The following is an 18,066-nucleotide window of genomic DNA, read 5'->3' on the forward strand; positions in this document are numbered from 1 at the left end:
CAAGAAGTACAGAGCCCTGGACTCAGCTACAGGCTATATCACTATCTTTTAAGTGAAAACTGCTTAGTAAAAGGGGGCATTGTATTTGATGTTTATTGATATGGTTAATTGTTTTTTAATAGGCTTTTCGTTCTCAAGTAAAATTATCTTTCAGTGTGTTCTTAGAGAAGTAAGCATAGACTATTGCGCTTCATGCTAACACTGGGGCATTAAATAATGTTGATGCTATTTTATGAGATGAGGGGGTGAAAATGAAGATTAGTTCACAGCACAAAATTTTAGTCAAAATCAATGAAAGTTCCAGTTTAAGACATCAGTAACTACTCTTGAGACAGTCTTTCAATAATTTTATCTAGTTGTTTTCTGCTTTGTATGTATATATGTGTGTTCACGTATGTGGCTAGAGATTGAGTCAGAGGTCAGTGTTGGCTGTCGCCTTCCATTTTTTTGGCCTTACTTTAGGCAAGGTTGTTCACTGAATCTGGAGCTCAGCAACTGAACAAGACTGGCAGGCCAGCAAGCTCCTGGGGTCTGCTTGTCTCCTACCCAGCACTAAGAATACCAGATGCGTCCCACACCTGGCCTTTTGCATAGGTGCTGGGGATCTGAGCTCAGTTCCCTGTGCTTGGGCAAGAGCTGTTCTGACTGAGCCCTCCTCTCCAGCCTTTCAGGTGTCTATTGAGGCCGGTTTGTAAATTTCATTTTGAGATTTATTTTAAAAAAAAAAAGACATGCAAACAAACAAAAAACCCACTTCAGTTATAGAAAAATACCTGAACTGAAACTAAAAATCCCTGTCCTAATTATTTGTCTCTCAATTCTTGAATTAATGCTCCATCTCCAAAACAGGAGGGATTGGGATGAAGTTCAGCAAGAGTGTGCAGTGCGGGTGTTAATCTGTTTGGGAGGTGTTTGATTCTTTCCTTTTTGCGCCATGTAGTTCTTTAAGAATGGATGGCTCCTCTTGCTTCCTTCTGTAGCGCACATAGCTACACGTGACAGTGTCAGGAGGCTGACAGGGGGCCGCTTGTAGCATTTTATAAATACCTCCCTCACAGTTCATGTGTTGAGTTGTAAGAGCTTGTGAAGGTAGGTAATCACCATTATAAAATTGGGATTTTTATTTCACTGAGTGGTATATAGTCACTGTAATAAACATAAAAACAAAATGATTGTAAGGGCAAGAAAGTGAAGAGCTACCATACTCTGACCACTTAGAACCTCTTCATTTGGACTGCCAACTTCTGTGTGCTGTGCAATTATATTTAATGAGCCACAAAAACATATCTCACATTTTATAAGCATACTATCCTTTAACTTGCTTTTCAACTTAATGTATTGTAAACCTTTCTGTTTATTATCTTATGTGGTATTAGCATCAAATTATATGGGTATATTTATTGAGTTCATTTGCTGTTTTTAATTGTTTGCACATTTTGTTTGTGATCAGTGCTGACTCTTGAGACACTCTCTATGAAAGGACATATAGAATACTATAGTTTGAGCTGGAGAGATGGCTCAGCGATTAAGAGCACTGTCTACTCCTCCAGAGGTCCTGAGTTCAATTCCCAGCAACCACATGGTGGCTCACAACCATCTATACCCTGTAATGCCCTCCTCTGGCGTGCATATGTACATGCAGATAGAGTACTCATATACATAAAATAAATAAAATCTGAAAAAAAAAAACAACTAAAGTTAACTTTTAATAACGTTTATGGCTAGAATTTGGTATCAACTAGATAGAGGCAGCTGGTGGAATAGTGAAGTCATCATTTCCTGCAAAGGAAGTAGATGGGCTTTCTTATTGAAACTGTCCCTGACCATAGAGAAGCTGAAGCCTCATGAGCTAAGCCTTCCTGAAGATCCGTGGGAGGACGGATGAACATGGGCAGAGAGCACACACGGCAGGCCCAGCGAGGAAAGGAGCTAACTCCAAGGGCAGCGACCTGCGCTGCTCCAAAGGCAGGGAAGGGAACACAAAGGAGCAGTGTTCTCTGGAGTCTGGTGTTTGGGCTCAGGCTCACAGCAGGCTGAAACCTTATCTAGAATATGATGGTATGGGAAAGCTGAGTCTTTGCAAAGAGAGTAGGCTGCAAGGGAGAACAGAGTCCTCATAAACAGGATGCTCTTACAGCTGCCCGCCCCTGTGTACCAGGTGAGGGTATAGCAAGAAGACACTGTCTGAACCACAGAGGGCCCCGCCAGAACCAGAATGCTCAGATGTCCTGGCACTGGAAATGTGAGAAAGACTTTACCAGTGCTTACAACCCACCGAGGGTATAGCATTTTGTTACATTTTCTTAAATTGACAAAGATGTTGTTTTTTCCATTATTTAAAAATATCTGCACCCAGCCTAAGAACATCAAATGGATTGTGTTTTATTTGACAAAAATAGAACTGGGATTACAGAAGGTAGATCTTTGTGGGCAGATGGGGAAATATACATAGTGGCGTTCATTTTGAGAATTAGAACCTGCTGGGGATCTTAACTGTGTGTGCCTAAGTCTATGCTTAGTTATGTGCATGGGCTTATGAGAGGCTTGGCTTACATGGTGGTGGGAACCTGCTAAGCACACATTGAGGAAGACGATGACTAACTAGAACTGTTAAGCATGACGCTTATCTTTTCCAGGCAGGCAGCAGGAGATGCTGAGCAAGGGAGAGAGCAACTGAAAGTCCAGTTGGTTCAAGACAAGAGCATAGGCTGTCCATGAAGGACTCCTGAGTGCTTAGACCGCCTAGTGAGCGGTAGGTAGATATGGCCTGTTCTAGTTAGAAATATGAGGACAGGTCCAGGGGAGTTCTAGGGAGGCTTTTGGGTTTTTGTTTTGTTTCGTTTTCACACTGTTAAATGTGTGCCCCTCTCCCATGCGAGGTATCTTATGGTGGCCGGAGTGAAGAAGATGCTCGTCAGGATAGAGCCAGAGCATTGGCCTCACAGCAGAAAAATGAAGGAATTTGTGCCCTGGGCAGTGCACCTGGCGTGTTGAGCTCACAAACCCCAATGGCTGTGCTGGCTGGGGCCTTTAGATAGGGCACCAGTTTTGTCTTCTTGGTCCTTTGTGGAACGCATGGCACTCTTCCTCCTGCTCCTTGCCCTCTCCGCCTGCAGCCGTGTGAGCGTACAGCCTACGTGTTTACCCTATCTGAAGCCTACCTATAGCTCTTTCCCCTTTGCTCTTTCATGCCTCTGGCACAAGCCTGTGATTGCCAGTCTGTTCTCCCCACCTCCTCACTCTCTGAGGCATCTAGGCTCCTTCCTCTCCCTTAGAGCGCTCACATGCTTCCTCTTCCAATCCATCAGTAGAAAGTTTTTACCAACTTTATGTATGCTGTCCTGTAACCCTCATTGCTTTGCTACCTTCTCTTGGCTCAGACCCTTGTTATTTGAAAACTAAGACTACTACTACCTGTAAGTCTGTACTGACTTATGATCCACGATGTCAACAATTATAATGTTAAAATTTGATCATGGAAAAAAAGTTGATTACAAGGCCAGGGAGATGGCTCAGTGGGTAAAGGCACCTACTGCCAAGCCTGATAGCCTAAGTTCCATCTCTGTTATCCACATGGTGGGAGGAGAGAAGTGACGCCCAAAAGCTGTCCTCTGACTCCACACTCATGCCCACGTGCAATGCAAAATACGTGCGTGCACATGCGCATGCACAAACACAGAAATAGATAAGTATAATAAAAATTTTGATCATACTATTATCCTCCTCTCAAAAACGTCCTTTAATCATTTCTGTTGTCTTATGATAAATGCTAAATTTCTTCATTTCTTACTCCACTTATATAGAAAGCTGCAGACCTGAAGTCAGTGAGATCTTCCTAACTCTGGACATGATACACATACCTTGAAATTTCTCCCTTTGTGTTTTTTTAAATTTTTATTTTAACTTGTGTGGGGGGGGAGGCGAGGAGAGGGAGAGAGAGCGAACACAGGTACCCATGGAACTTAGAGACACCTGGCATGGGTGCTAGGAACTGAACTCTAGTCCATTGAGCCATCTTTCCAGGCACCCTAAAAGCAATGTTTTTTACATATAAAAAAAAATAAAATAAATTGTAATTATGCACTGAATAGATTTTTTAGCTGTTAATTTTTTTATACATTTGTGTGTGTGCGTGCGTGGGCACATATGTGTGTACATGTGACTGTGTGTGCATGTGTCTGCACGTGTGTGCATGCCTGTGCACATGTATGTGTACATGTGACTATATGCATGTGTGTACATGTGTCTGTGCACGCGTGCACACGTGTGTGTGTGTGTGTGTGTGTCACGCTTAGGTCAAAGGACAACTTGTGGGGAGTTGATTAGCTCCTTCCACCATGTGAGTTGTGAGAAATCTCCCCTCTCTTCTTTGGAGACAAGGATTCTGGCACTGAACCTGGAGCTCACCCATTCAGCTAGTCTACTGGTCCAGAAACCTCAGCGTCCTTTCGGTCTCTGCCTCCTTAACACTGGGATTATATATGCCAGCTTTTCGTGTGGATGCTGGGATCTACACTCAGGTCTTCACACTTGACTAGCTAGTGCTTGGCCAGCCGAGACAGCCATCTTTCCAGAAGCAGCAGGCACCATGATGCTTCTTATTTTTTAGCTGTCATTTCCACAGATAGGGGCACTCTATAAAACCAGCTTCCCATTATTGATAGAATAAGAAAACTATCATTAAGTATAGGTTGCCTGTAGTAATCTGCTTCAATCAATACTGTAATTGTTTGATTGTAGATGAAAGAGTGCTAAGTGAAACTCCTTAAGGCAAAAATGAGACTGGTTCAGCTGCCACCACAGACAAGGCAGTGTCTCGCCTTTTCTCATTCTTGTCCCCTCATTATCGATACCTTCTCCCTACAAGGGTGAGAAAACCTACTGACTGCTTCCATCCCTGCCTTCTGTCGCTTTCTACCACTGGGAGACACTACTTTCTGTTTCTCTAGTCTAAAAAAAATCTCAGAATAGAGTGGGTGGACGTTCTGATGAAATGGGCTTTTTAAAAAGACTTATGTGTATTAGCACTTTGCCTGCATATTGATGTATCACGTATGTGCCTGTTAAACGGTCTTAAGGCTTTGCATCCCCTGGAGTCACGGCCAATTATGAGCCACTGTTTAGGTGCTGGGAACTGAACCCAAGTCCTGTAAGAGCAACAAGTGCTCTTAACCACTTCTCCACCCCACCCCCAGTAGGTTTTCCTTGACTTTTAAAAAAATTAGCTTTATCTTTAATGTTTAATTTCTACTTCCTCCTCTCTCCCTTTCCTGTCCAGTTTCCAGATAACATTCTGCCGCAACCTGGGCACTACTGACCAGCGCTTTCTCCCCACCCCATCCCCAAGTTACTTATGCCAGTGCTTGTTAAGTGATTTCTATTTCCGTAACAACACTTTTCTTTCAAACATTTATTGCAAACAGTAAAGGATGTTTGGGATAGAAACTTGATTTGCTGAATTCTTTGGTCCATATGATTATTAGGTGTTGAAAAATTGGCTTCAAATCTTCAGTTTGAACCCATTACTACCTGGCTTTAACATGCATGGCGAGTAGGCTGTCACTAGAGGCAGGGTTCTTTTGTTAGACTAAGTTCAGTGTGTGAGAGGTATCTCTCCCTAATTACTGTTTGGTATTCCAGGAAAATCAAGGAGGCCCCCTTTTTCCAAGTATTGCCTGGTGCCTTGTATATTTTCCACTTCTTAGTTTCAGGCAAGTTTTTGTGACATGTGTTTGTGAGAACTGTAGGATTTTGTGGTGAGTGAGTGGTACAGAGGGTTGATGGTGATTTGGTTCAGCTTCCTGCCCCAGGCTGCTCAACAGAATGCTGTTATTTCCATTCATAAGGTTTGTCTAAGGGCGTTTGGGAAACCATTTCTGCAGCTGTTTCCTGATGTTGCAGTGTCTTCTTACTGTGACACAGGAAATGTGCCGCTGACCACAGACTTGTGGCTTACTTTCCAAGCTTGTTTGTAGTTCCTAGATGTTTCCTCTCAATTCGTTGGAGCCTTAGACTCCTCTAGGCTCTGGACAGTCACTTGTTCTGGTCTTGAAGCACAGAGAACAAATGTCTGATGGCTTCAGCTGTGTCCATCTATAAATACCTCCCACTGTCCTCTTTGACTCCTCTGTGTGGAGCAGCCAGTATGGGAACAGACGGGACCAGCACTGGCAAGGGGCTAGGCATCTGTGTAGTTTCATTTTTAAATTCAGCTTGTCTACTCAAGCAACTCACATGTGCTGTTGTGGGAGACAGAACTGTACAGTGATTGGGAGGATTTCAGGTTTCTAATAGGTGTATATACACCTATAAATCAAACAGGAATCCAGGTGTGGCTGTAACTCAGGCTCTAAATCATATGACCTTTAAAATGGAGAGATATCTGGGTGGATCAGACCTAGTCCCAAAGCCTTTAAAGTCTGGCTTGAGACACGTGAGCAGAGATGTTGGCCATTTGAAGTAGGAGAGGACCATGGTGCCAGTTGTGGAAATAGAGGAGCTGTGTGGCGAGAGAGCTAGAGCAGCATGAGCTGTACCAACAAAGGGCGCTTGGCTGAGGATGCTCGGTTCTGCATGAGAGCTCGCCTGTGAAGCCCTGAGCAGATAGGGCAGCCAGTCTTAGAAAGGAGCGCCACTGGGCCTGGTGGTACACACCTTTAATCCCAGCACTTGGGAGGTAGAGGTAGGTGGATCGCTGTGAGTTCGAGGCCAGCCTGGTCTATAAAGCAGGTCCAGGACATCCAAGGTTACACAGAGAAACCCTGTCTCGAAAAACCAAAAAGAAAAAAGAAAAAGAAAAAGAAAGGAGCGCCATGATGAGTGGGTGCTGCCCTTAACCTCCACACTTTTCTCCTTGAGCACCGCCATACACAGGCCGTCCCCGGCCCTTGTCATCTTATAGCCTGTCTTTTTATCTTAGATGAGATTGGTTGTGCTAAAGTTAGACAAGAGCCAAAGCGTGGAGAAATGACTGCAGCCACCTAGTCTACACTGTTAGAGTTGTAGAGGAACAGTATTCTTTTGAGAGAAAGGACTTAAATGGTCTTTTAGGCCACAAGGAATGTGTTGACTTCTCTGTGCTGTTCTACTTACCTCACTGAGGAAAGGCTTTTATCTTCTGTGCTGTGCTGTAGTTATGCAATTTCTCCATGCTGCAGAATTACCATAGTTTGAAGTCTCCATTGAGTTTAATTGTTCATGATCCAGTGTCCCTTTCTGGGGTCCATGAGCCAGTTAATATAGGGATCTAGTCTCTACCACAGGCAAGAGGATTTCAGCAAGACATGGATACTCCTTGGTTTAAGGAGTGAGTAAGCGTATTCAGCTCTTTCAAATCACGTTGACACAGGTAAGCTACAGAATTACTGTGGGCCCCCTCCTGACAGCTGGGCTATAAACTGGGAAATGAATTAGCGTAGGTTTCTGCTTCCCTGTATAAAACAGGTGATAGTCTAGCTGTAAGGCATCGTGTGGGCCCAGCCTTTTAGTGAATGCTGATAGAACAGGGCCATCAGCTCTCAGGGAGAAACTGGAAAGGACTGTGTATCACATACCATTCCAGCATCTGCAAGGTGGTGGCTGCTGTCAGTCTCAGGAAGCTGGGTTTGGTTTAGGCCTCGGGGTATCAGAATACATATAACCTCCCCTCCGGCAAAGCAGCACACCATCCAGCGTCCTGAAGAATTTCTCAGTGCCACACAAATCATTATCAGGACCTAAAGAGGCAACTTAATGAAATGTTTATGAAAGACAAGATTTCTTATTTGTATGCTTCTTAGAAAGAGAAAGAGTAGCCAGGCGGTGGTGGCACACACCTTTAATCCCAGCACTCAGGAGGCAGAGGCGGGCAGATTGCTGTGCATTTCAGGCCAGCCTGATCTACAGAGTAAGTTCCAGGACAGCCAGTGCTGCACAGAGAAACCCTGTCTCGAAAAACCAAGAGAGAGAGAAATGACAGAAAATATTAAGTCCAAAACTCAATGGTAGTTTGAAGAGGAATGAGTAAGAAATATTAAGTTGGATTTTTATTTAGATAATACAGAATATGAAATTTTTATTTGAAATTATGAAATATATGTTGAGCACATGAAGTTCTTACCACCAACCAGTAAACTTGGAGGATGTTACTTTTTAAAAAGTGGATAATGAGAGGGAAAAATCAGCACATCCTAATGAGAAAGTTAGACAAGTTTATAAGGAAACATATAGTTTCTACTTGGGCAATTAATAATGATTAGCTAACGAGGTCTCGGATATTTTATTTTTAAGTAACATTTAATGCATACTTTTCAAATCAGATTCATATAGGGACATCGTATCATAGCACACCGTGATGACTAAACAAGAGTCTGAGCATTTTATTACTTTAACATTATTTTTATTTTCTGAGTGAAAAGTATGTATACAGAAGATACATGATATATCCGTAGCTTACATTTGCCACACAGCTTGAGAAATCTGGTGCCTAGTGAGCACTGTGCTTCCCCTCCTGGTCAGTTCCTTTGTTCAGAATTTGTGTGATCAGTTCTGCTTCTTAATATGCTTAATATGCCTCTTAATATGTCTATACATAGACAACCAAAGAGAATTAGTTTTTCCTGCTACTGAATCCAATTTTTTAAAATTTAGAAATACTTCAAATGTGTCAAAAGAAAGTTGCAGGAATATCCCTGTATGGATTGTTAGCTTTTATACCAATGTGCTGTGTGCCACATGATACTTACATCTGTGTGGTTAGTCTAAACTACCACTTTTGTTATCTGTGGCTCCTAGATTCAGGCAAGATGGAAATCTGTCTCTCAAGTAGCCCCATGGACAGTAAAAACTTTGTCCCTACAGTCTAATCTTCTCCCTTCCTTCCTAGAAGAAACCAGAAGCCACTCACTGTGCTGCTACAGCATGCCAGGGGAGAGTTGATGGCCACAGATTTTCCTGCCAGCTTCAGTATGTTTTCCTAGGAAAAGCCTGTTAACTAGTGTCTGGGTTTCTCAGGAAAGGAGTTTTCCTGTCTTCTGATGGTGTAGTGTCCCAGTGGGCTAAGAAGGGCTGAGCCTTTCTGTTCTGTCATCTTGCTACATGTGTGTCCCTGCTCCCAGTGTTGATTGTCTCTGTATCCACCCCAAAAGCTGTTGCAACACAGCCATATACCCATTTGTTTATATTTTATATTAGAAATAAACAGAAAATCTGAAGAGTCAGAAATCAAAAGACAAAAGTTTTGAGTACATGTTTGAAAAAAACAAAACAACTTGAATCAGCCCAACAAAAACTTCCTAGGCAGCAAGCTATGGCACAAATGACAGAAGGCAGGCCTTCTAATTTGGTCTGTTTGGTTTCTTGCCCCGATTCCAAACCAGAGTTGCTGTTGGGAAAGCAGGCACACACTACAGCCAAACATCATTCTATGTGAAGTTTCAGAAGTCCTCCACAGAGTGCCAACAACCAAAACTCATTGCTCTGTAAGATAGCCATCCTCCATGAGCAATAAGACGGTTCTGAGAGAATAAAGAGGGATGCGTAAGATCATATCAGTAAATGTAGCAGAGGAAATGCAGTATGCTTCCAGAGCAGTCATTCTCAGGGACAGGAACAGGAAGGAGTGTTCTGTGAAGCCCCGAGGCTGATGTCATGTATGGTTCTGAGAGAGTGAAACTGTCATCTGTATCAAGAGTAAGACTGGGTTCTTGTCACTTCTTCACCATCATAATTATTCTCATTCAGGTAATGAGGTCAAATGGAACCCAGAAAAGAAGCAGGGATCTCCACTTGCAAATATTCCCATCCTATATACTAGATGCCCACTCTAAATATAGTGTGTTAAATAAAGGCTACTATTTGTAATAAGTTTAATAGATACTGAATCCAAGACCAAAATAGAGAAACTAAACTATATTTTTGTTCAATAGCAGTGAAATTTCTTTTTTAAAAAGAAAACCAGTTCTAGTTAGATATGGTGGCACATCCCTGTAACTTAACATTCAAGTAGGGAGAACATGAGTTCAAAGGCAGTCTGAAATAAATAGAGCTAGGATGGAAGATGAGGAGAAAATTCCATTTATAATAGCATCAAAAGGAATAAAATTCTTAAATATAAATTGGGCAAAAGCAATGATTTACATACAGAAAACTAAGACGGATCACTGTGAGTTCGAGGCCAGCCTGGTCTACAAAGTGAATCCAGGACAGTCAAAGGCTACACATAGAAACCTTGTCTTGAAAAACAAAACAAAACAAAATATAAAGAAAACTAAAAATCATAACCAAGAAAAACTAAATAGGAAGATGTTTCAGAGATCTTCATGTATTAGAAGACACAAATTAAGATGGCATACCTCAGCCTGGAGAGATGGCTCAGAGGTTAAGAGCACTGGCTGCTCTTCCAAAGGTCCTGAGTTCAATACCCAGTAACCACATGGTGGCTCACAACCATCCGTAATGAGATCTGGTGCCCTCTTCTGGCCTGCAGGAGTTATATGCAGGTAGAACACTGTATATGTAATAAATAAAATTGTTGTTGTTTTTAAAAGATGGTATACCTCTAAGTTAATTTGTAGATTGAATAAAATCTTCATCAGAATTCCAACTGCCTCTTTTGGTAGAGATTGGTAACCTTATTGTAAAGTTCACAAACATATAAAGGATTCCAAAGGATCTGATCCAAAATAGTCCTTAAACGAAAACTGAAGCTGAAGGAAGCACACTTTCCAGTATAAAAAAACTTTCTTTTAAAAATTCTATTTATTTGTGTGGAGGCACACACATGGAGGTCAGGGAACAGCTTGAGGGTCTTCATGTGGGTCCTGGGGATTGAAGTCAAGTTGTCAGACTTGGCCTCAGGTGCCTTCATGTGCTAAGCCATTTTGCTTGCCCTCCATTTTCAAAGGCTTTCTACAAAGCAGTGGAAGTTCAACCACATCCATAAGGATAGATACATAGATATATGCAAAAGAACTTAGATTACAAAAATAGATTCTTGTAGAGGAACGTTAATTCAGAACATGGCTGTTCTGGCAAGAGGGCACACCCAAAGGCCTGCTAGGTCAGTGTGATCCATTAGAAATACAAACATGCATTTTTGTGCAGGAGACAGAGACAAACAGATTTGAGTTCAAGTATCAAGTAAAGAAAAGTTAGGTCCAGGCTTGATGGTACACACCTTTAATCCCAAATGAAGGTAAAGTTAGTTTGTAGAAGGAAGCATCCATGTTTGGAAATGATGTCTAATTAAGTAGCAGAAAACCTGACAAATCAGAGAAGATTGGACAGAATAGGATATACACAGTTCTCACGAGAAGAGAGTGGAAAAGGAAGCTATTTAAGAGGCAGTTTTACTAGGACAGTAATAGAGAGATGGGTTGCAGAGAGAGAATTCAGGTGAAGATGGAATGAGCCAGAAATTGAGATGAAGCCAGAAGATTAGAGCAGATTGCTAAGTTAGTTTGAGGCTAAGGAGAGAAGCCAGATTAAATAAATCAGGTGAGAGAGGAGTTTTTGTCAGAACAGTTGAGTTGCACCAGCCAGCCCAGAGCTCAGAAAGAACAAGTAAGGGTGAGCTTATTCAGCAGTAAGTCTCAGAGCTGGAAACATTCTAGGCCTAGCAGAGCAGATGGAGGCAATAATCTTCTGAGGCAACAACTGAAGCAGGAAGATAAAAGTTACGATTACACATCTTCAAGTTCAGTTGACTTTGACAGTGATGGCAAGACAGTTTAGTAGGGGAAGGATATTCTTTGTAACAAACAATGCTGGAACCACTTGATATCCATGTGTAAAATAGTGAAATTCAGTCCCTACATTATAGTATACAAAATTTATTCAGGAATGCATTATAGAGGTAAATACAGCTAAATGTAAATATAATGGAGCTAGGCTGCACACCATTGAAAGAAACATTTTTTATGTATACATTATTATTTTTGTAAAGATAGAAAGCTAGGCGCACGGTTAACAGAAGGCAAAATTTGTAACATAGATTACATAAAATTCAAAAAATATTATGCTCTAATGATAACCATCAAGTAAAGAAGAGCATGACCCACCCAGTGAGACAATAGTTACAGATGTGTTTCATGAGAGCTGCACGGCTGGCTGTGAGCAGATCCACAAGTAAAATGTTGGTGGAAGGGAAGTCCGGGTGTTCTTAGGAGATCTGGCAGCACATTAGGGACGGAACTGCATTCTGTCAGCACATTATGTATGTTCCTTCCTTTATGGCTGCTGTCTCACTGTAAGGACAGAGGTCAAGCCTTGGTCTGTGTGTCTCTGTGTTAGTCTAAGAAAGGAGACGGTGCCAAGGTGGAAAGCAGCACTACACATCCCCATCCCCATCCGACTGTTGGCCGACCCATGTTTGTCAGCACTCAGAAACAGTGCTTAGGCCGAACTGCAGGTGGGTAAGAGTGCCCTCCTAGACTGTGGCATGCAGAGCTGGAAGGGAAGCTGGAATCCATAGCCTTTCTACACTTGGTGAAGGAGGCGCTCTTGTTGCTTCAGTCCACACAACCTCCCATACCATAGTTTCTGACTTTTGAGTTCTAGACTGCCCTTTGTCCCTCACTTTTCCTGTCTGCAGTTCAGGCAGCCTTCTGTTCCTCCAAAGATTTCTTAGTGGAGTGTATTCGTTTGTTTTTCAGTATTTCTTAGAATTAATACGAGTGCTCTATTTCTATCATTTCCACCCTTCTGTTCTTCCCAACTCCTTATTTCTCCTTCACTTCCTCTCAGATTCCTAATCTCACTAATGATTACACGTAAATACATACATGAGTATGTGTCATATGTGCATACACAACACGCAGAGTTCGCTTAGTTTTGCTCCTATCATATGTGCTTAGGGCTCAGCATTTGGGATTGGCAGTGTTTCGCAGGGTTCATCAGTGGTCCCCATGAATCGCTGTAGCTCTTCTAGGAGTGGGTTTCCCCATCTGTGCAGGCACGCCCACTGACATAGTCTGGTTGTTGCACTAGTTTTGTTTAAACAACCATATTGTCCAGATTCATTCGTGTGGCATTCCTGTCACACGTATATAAAGACAGCATCTCACAGCAGGTGTCCTGGACCTCTGGTTCTTACCATCTTTCCACCTCCTCTTCAGCAATATTCCTTGCACCTTCACTGTAGGGTTGTGTTGTCCAGGTGTGTCCATTACGGTTGGGCACCCAATGAATACATTTTGGCCCATTCTGGACTTAGCTCTCTCTAGCTTCTGAGTTTTAACATTGTTCTGGGGGCATTAGTTGGGAGGAACAAGACTAGCCAGTGTGTCCTAATATAATTTATCATCTCCAAAAGAACTTACATTTTCTTAAACTGGTGAAAATTATCAAGCTATTCTTTCATTTATAAATTTTCCCAAATAATAAATTAGTAAGACAACTGAACTGAAGAAAATACACTTGATGCAAATACAAAGCACAGCTCCTTTCAATTGCTTAGGATTTGAGGTTTATACACAGACATTAAATTTGAACTGTAAAATAAAACTTCAAAAAGTATGGCCTAGCAGGGTTACATGGAAAGCACCTTGTAGAAGAAAGTTGGATCTGCATGGGAAAATGAGTAGACAGATGGTCAGCAGAGGACCTGGGGCCGCCCACAGCCTGACTCAGGTGCAAGTCTGCCTTAGAGGACCTGGGGCCGCCCACAGCCCGACTCAGGTGCAAGTCTGCCTTAGAGGACCTGGGGCCGCCCACAGCCCGACTCAGGTGCAAGTCTGCCTTAGAGGACCTGGGGCCGCCCACAGCCCGACTCAGGTGCAAGTCTGCCTTTGAAAACCTCACTAGCTACTTACCTGGGTTGAAAACATCAGATTCTGCAGGACCAGAATGCTGAAAGAGGGAGAGGAAACCAAGCCAGCACGCGTGTGCGTGTGCGCTCCCATGCATGCCTGCCACTGTGCTATGTGGTATGCGCAGTACACAGTGAGTACATGCCTGTGCTTTGTCGACGTGCTGATACTCTGACAGGGAAATAGCACCAATGGCAATGAGATGATGTTCAGTTCTGAAGAAAAGAACCTGAGATGCTCTAGAAGCTGGAAGCATACACGGTGAGATTGGCTGTAGACTTACTAGTCCAACTGCATACGAAGATTTTGCCTTTAAGGAACACTAAGGGGAACATTAAAATGGGCCTGTGAGCCATTTAGTGTGTACTTCAGATTGTTCCCTCCAGTGGAGGTAGTTTGCTCTGGGTTAGTTCATGGACTGGATGCAAAGTCAGGTTCAAAGTATGACTTTGGGAAGGTAATGAGGCTTCACCCCCCCCCCCCCCCCCCCCCATGTCAGTGTCCTCTATCAAATAAGATTAGCAGAAGTCCCAACTCATAAAATCTCTTTACACAGCCTTGCTGCTAAGTTTGTTTGTGTCTGGATTTGGAGAGACAGGCAGGGTGGATTAGCCAGAGGAAAGGATGAGGTTGCACTGTCCCAGGCTGGCTTCCTTACCAGAGTGTAGGCGTCATTCGGCTGAAACTTGTTTCATCAGATTGTAACACAGAGCTGACACTTGTATATTTGCTGACTAACTACAAATATTTTACTGTATTTGCATATGAATTTGCCTAATAATCTTTATGTTTGACTTTTAAACTATTAACAGTTATCCTAAAATCTAGAAGTATCTGAATTATTTCTAACAGTTCTCTTTTTATTTTTGCAGGCCAGTTGGAATGCCAAAAATGGAAAAGGTCTACTTACATAACCCTAGTTCTGAAGAAACTATTACTTTAGTGTCAATATCTGCCACGACATCCCATTTCCATGCTTCCTTTTTTCAAAATAGGGTAAGCTTTTCACTAAAAAGTATTTCTGTTGTTTGAAATTGAAGTTCTGCATTTTGATTAATTCCTTTATTAGTGTTTTCCTACATTTAAACATGTCAGTTGTTTGTTACTTTTTCATAGAATTAAATGCACATTATTTTCCTTTAGCAAGTAATAGTAACTGCGCTAGGAATCCTAAGCACTCTAAACAAAAATCAAACTTCTCATAGCTGGTGTTGAACTCAGAGATCCACCTGCCTCTGTTTCCCAAGAGCCGGGATTACAGGTGTGCACTACCACACCTGGCTCACAATTTTTATTAATATGTCTGTGATCTTGAATAATAAAATTTTAATACTGAGGGAGACTCAAGCATATAAAGGAGGAGTAGTCTCAAAGGGGTTTGCCTCGGTTGTGAGTAACTTATAAGAGCCCAGAGATTGGCCTTCTACAAGTCTGTCCAGTGATTTGCCTTATACTTGGCTATAGTAAGTGTACCCATTGTATACCACCACCGTGTGTGTGTGTGTGTGTGTGTGTGTGTGTGTGTGTGTGTGTGTGTATACACAGAACCTTCTGAGCTTTCAGGTACCATCAATGTGCAAGCATGCTAGGTTAGAAGGCAACGAAAAATGGAAACAATCCAAAACTAGAGCTTGATTGTGTCATACTTAAGTAAATGAGAAGTTAATAATTTGCTGACTCACTTCACTAATTCAGGTGACGCTTTGCTATTTCTAAGTGTTTCAAGCTCACCTTGGCAGAGGATGCAGTCATTCTTTGACTGCTGTCCAAGAGTATAGACCAGGAGTTGCAGTTGCTGCTGGCCTGGGTAAACGGTCAAGGGGCTGAGAGCATGTAGCCCATCCAGCGTGAGCAGCTCTCGCTGGCCTTTACTTGGAAGCCCATGGGCAGTTCCGAGTTTTCAAGGCAAGTCAGAAGTAAGAGTCTGTGCACACCTCAGTCTCCGGGACCCACATGGGAGATGAGTGGATTGACCACACAGCACAAGCTCTTCAGCACTTGTGAGTTACAGGCCCTGCCAGAGGGTGCTGCTGCTGCTGAACTTTATGGAAAGAGAACAGGTTTTCTGGAAAAGTTTGAGAAGATAAATTGTGTGTGCAATTAAAATCAGTTCCAGGAGGTGGAGCTAAGCAGTGACTATTATGGCACCTATCACAGTCTAACCTTGGGTTCAGCTTTAAGACAGTGGCCAGAGGTGCTGCCGTCTCTTCTTATTTTCCCTTGTGCTTTCCATCTTTTTTTTTTTTTTCTCAAAGTAACATGTAGACTTCAGAGACTCAGGAGTGAAGGAAAAGACAGGGTGGGGTGACCTCATTTCCCCAACTCCTCAGGAAGAGCCATTGAGGGGAAACAAAGTGTTTCTTATGTCCAGGAGAGCACACCCTCTCTAAATACCCCTCTGATTTAACTCCCTTCGACAGCCTCAGAATCCGACGGCACACCTTATTTCTTTTGGTGAAAAAGATGTTTCTTACAAGTCAGAAAGTCATTTATTATCCACCATCATCCCTCTGTTAACCAACCAATAGAAAATAGAGAAAAAAAATTATTTAAAAGATCAAGTTCTATATAGCTATATTTCAGTTACATTTTCAGACAAACAATAAAAGTATTGTTTCAGTCTATAAATAAAAATAAAAATAATTCCACCTCGGTCATAGACTTAGGGAAGGGTAATAGGGTGAAAGTGGGAGAGAGGGAGGAACGGGAGGATACAAGTGAAGGGAAGACAATTGAGATGTAATCTGAATAAATTAATTAAATAATTTTTTAAAAGAGTGTAAAAAAATCAAAAAATTTAAAGCTACTTACTTTATCATGCTTTAATCTTGTGGGTTAAAGGCTCTTATGAGCATTAGTGATTATTTTTAATTAGATGTAGAAGCCTACACATTGTATATTCCATTTTAGGTTAAACTAAAATGCTATCCATGCGTGTTGTTAGGAATTGGGCACGTATGCTATAGCACTAGTGTTGGGTATTGGACAGGTAAAGAATGAAACCTGTGTCTGTTGCTAGGGAATAATATACATGGTGTGTGCCTCTGAAAGAAAAGCAGATTGTGACAGACAGTGAGCCATCTTATGAAAAACGTCTGTCTGCATTTTGATACATTAATAAGAGCTAGAGGAAATTATAGGTAGTTGTACCAGTGATGGATGACCTGGACAGGGTGAGAGGTTTGAGAGTATTAACATTTTCTTCAGGCATCTTTGCTCTGTAACCATAAGAATAATAAGCCCTTGCTGTTTTTATACTTTACAACATGTAAAAAATATAAATTTAAAACCAGCTTTGCCACTTACATAGAAGTAACAATTTTATTAATTTAACAGATAGTGCCAGGATGTATCACTGAAGGAACAAGAGGTCCCTGCCTCTGGCGAGGGAAGGGGTTTGACTTCACAATCATAATAAATATATTTTATGAGACCTTAGGAGAAAGCATGATCTAAGGGGGGAAAAAAAGCAGTAGAATCAGGGATTTAGTGTGAGGGGCATTGGCCTTAAACAGTAGGTGGAGTTTGACCAGAGACGTGACTGAGTGGAGAACCCAGGAGAGCAGCCCTGACAGAGCAGGCAGGGTGGACACTCTGGTTTGGAAGCTAACCCAGGAGGAGCCGGGTCCTCAGGTTGTGAGGGCACGTTATCCTTCCTGAAGCATGGAAGCAGCTGAAGCACTTCAGCAGAAAGGTGGTTTTTTCATTTACCATGGTGCTTTCCAGTTACATCCATTTTCCTGTGAATGTCATTAATTCATTTTCCTTTACAACTGAATAAAATGTCATTGTGTCTATATTCTACATTTTCTTCATCCACGCCCACCTTGGTGAACGGCCAGGCTCTTCCCTATCTAAGTTGCTGTGAATAGCATAGCAGTAAACATGGCTGCGCTCGTTTCTCTGGTGTGCTGATTGAGTCCCCTTAGGTGTATACCTGGCAGTGTGGTACAGTTTAGTTTGCTAAATGCTAGTTTAGTCTGATTTTCATAATAGCTGTGACCATTTTCATCCCCACAGTATATATGTCTTCATCTTTTCCCGCATCTATCTGTACCAGTATTTCTTGTTGTTTTCTTGACAATAACTATCCTGACTCAGGTGAGATGGAACTTCACAGCAGTTGTAGTTTGCAGCTTCCCAATAGCCAAAGGTATTGAACACTCTCTCAAGTATTTAGTGACTGTATTTATTGTTAGAACAGACTGTTCAGTTCATTAACCATTTATTGGTTAGATGATTTGTCCTTTGGGGTTTGTTTGGTTTTTTTTGTTTTGTT

The 18,066-nt window shown here is 42.1% G+C and overlaps 1 protein-coding gene across 1 annotated transcript in view; it reads left to right on the top strand.

Moving 5' to 3' along the window:
* The window catches only part of Tmem131 (transmembrane protein 131), a 105,908-nt gene that overhangs the window by 25,443 nt on the left and 62,399 nt on the right, over positions 1-18,066 (top strand). Inside the window, 1 exon segment of the mRNA XM_051152659.1 lies at positions 14,660-14,783. Coding sequence (XP_051008616.1) covers positions 14,660-14,783 — 124 coding nt within the window.

The sequence above is a fragment of the Acomys russatus genome, chromosome 11 (assembly GCF_903995435.1).
Source record: "Acomys russatus chromosome 11, mAcoRus1.1, whole genome shotgun sequence".
Taxonomy (NCBI): domain Eukaryota; kingdom Metazoa; phylum Chordata; class Mammalia; order Rodentia; family Muridae; genus Acomys; species Acomys russatus.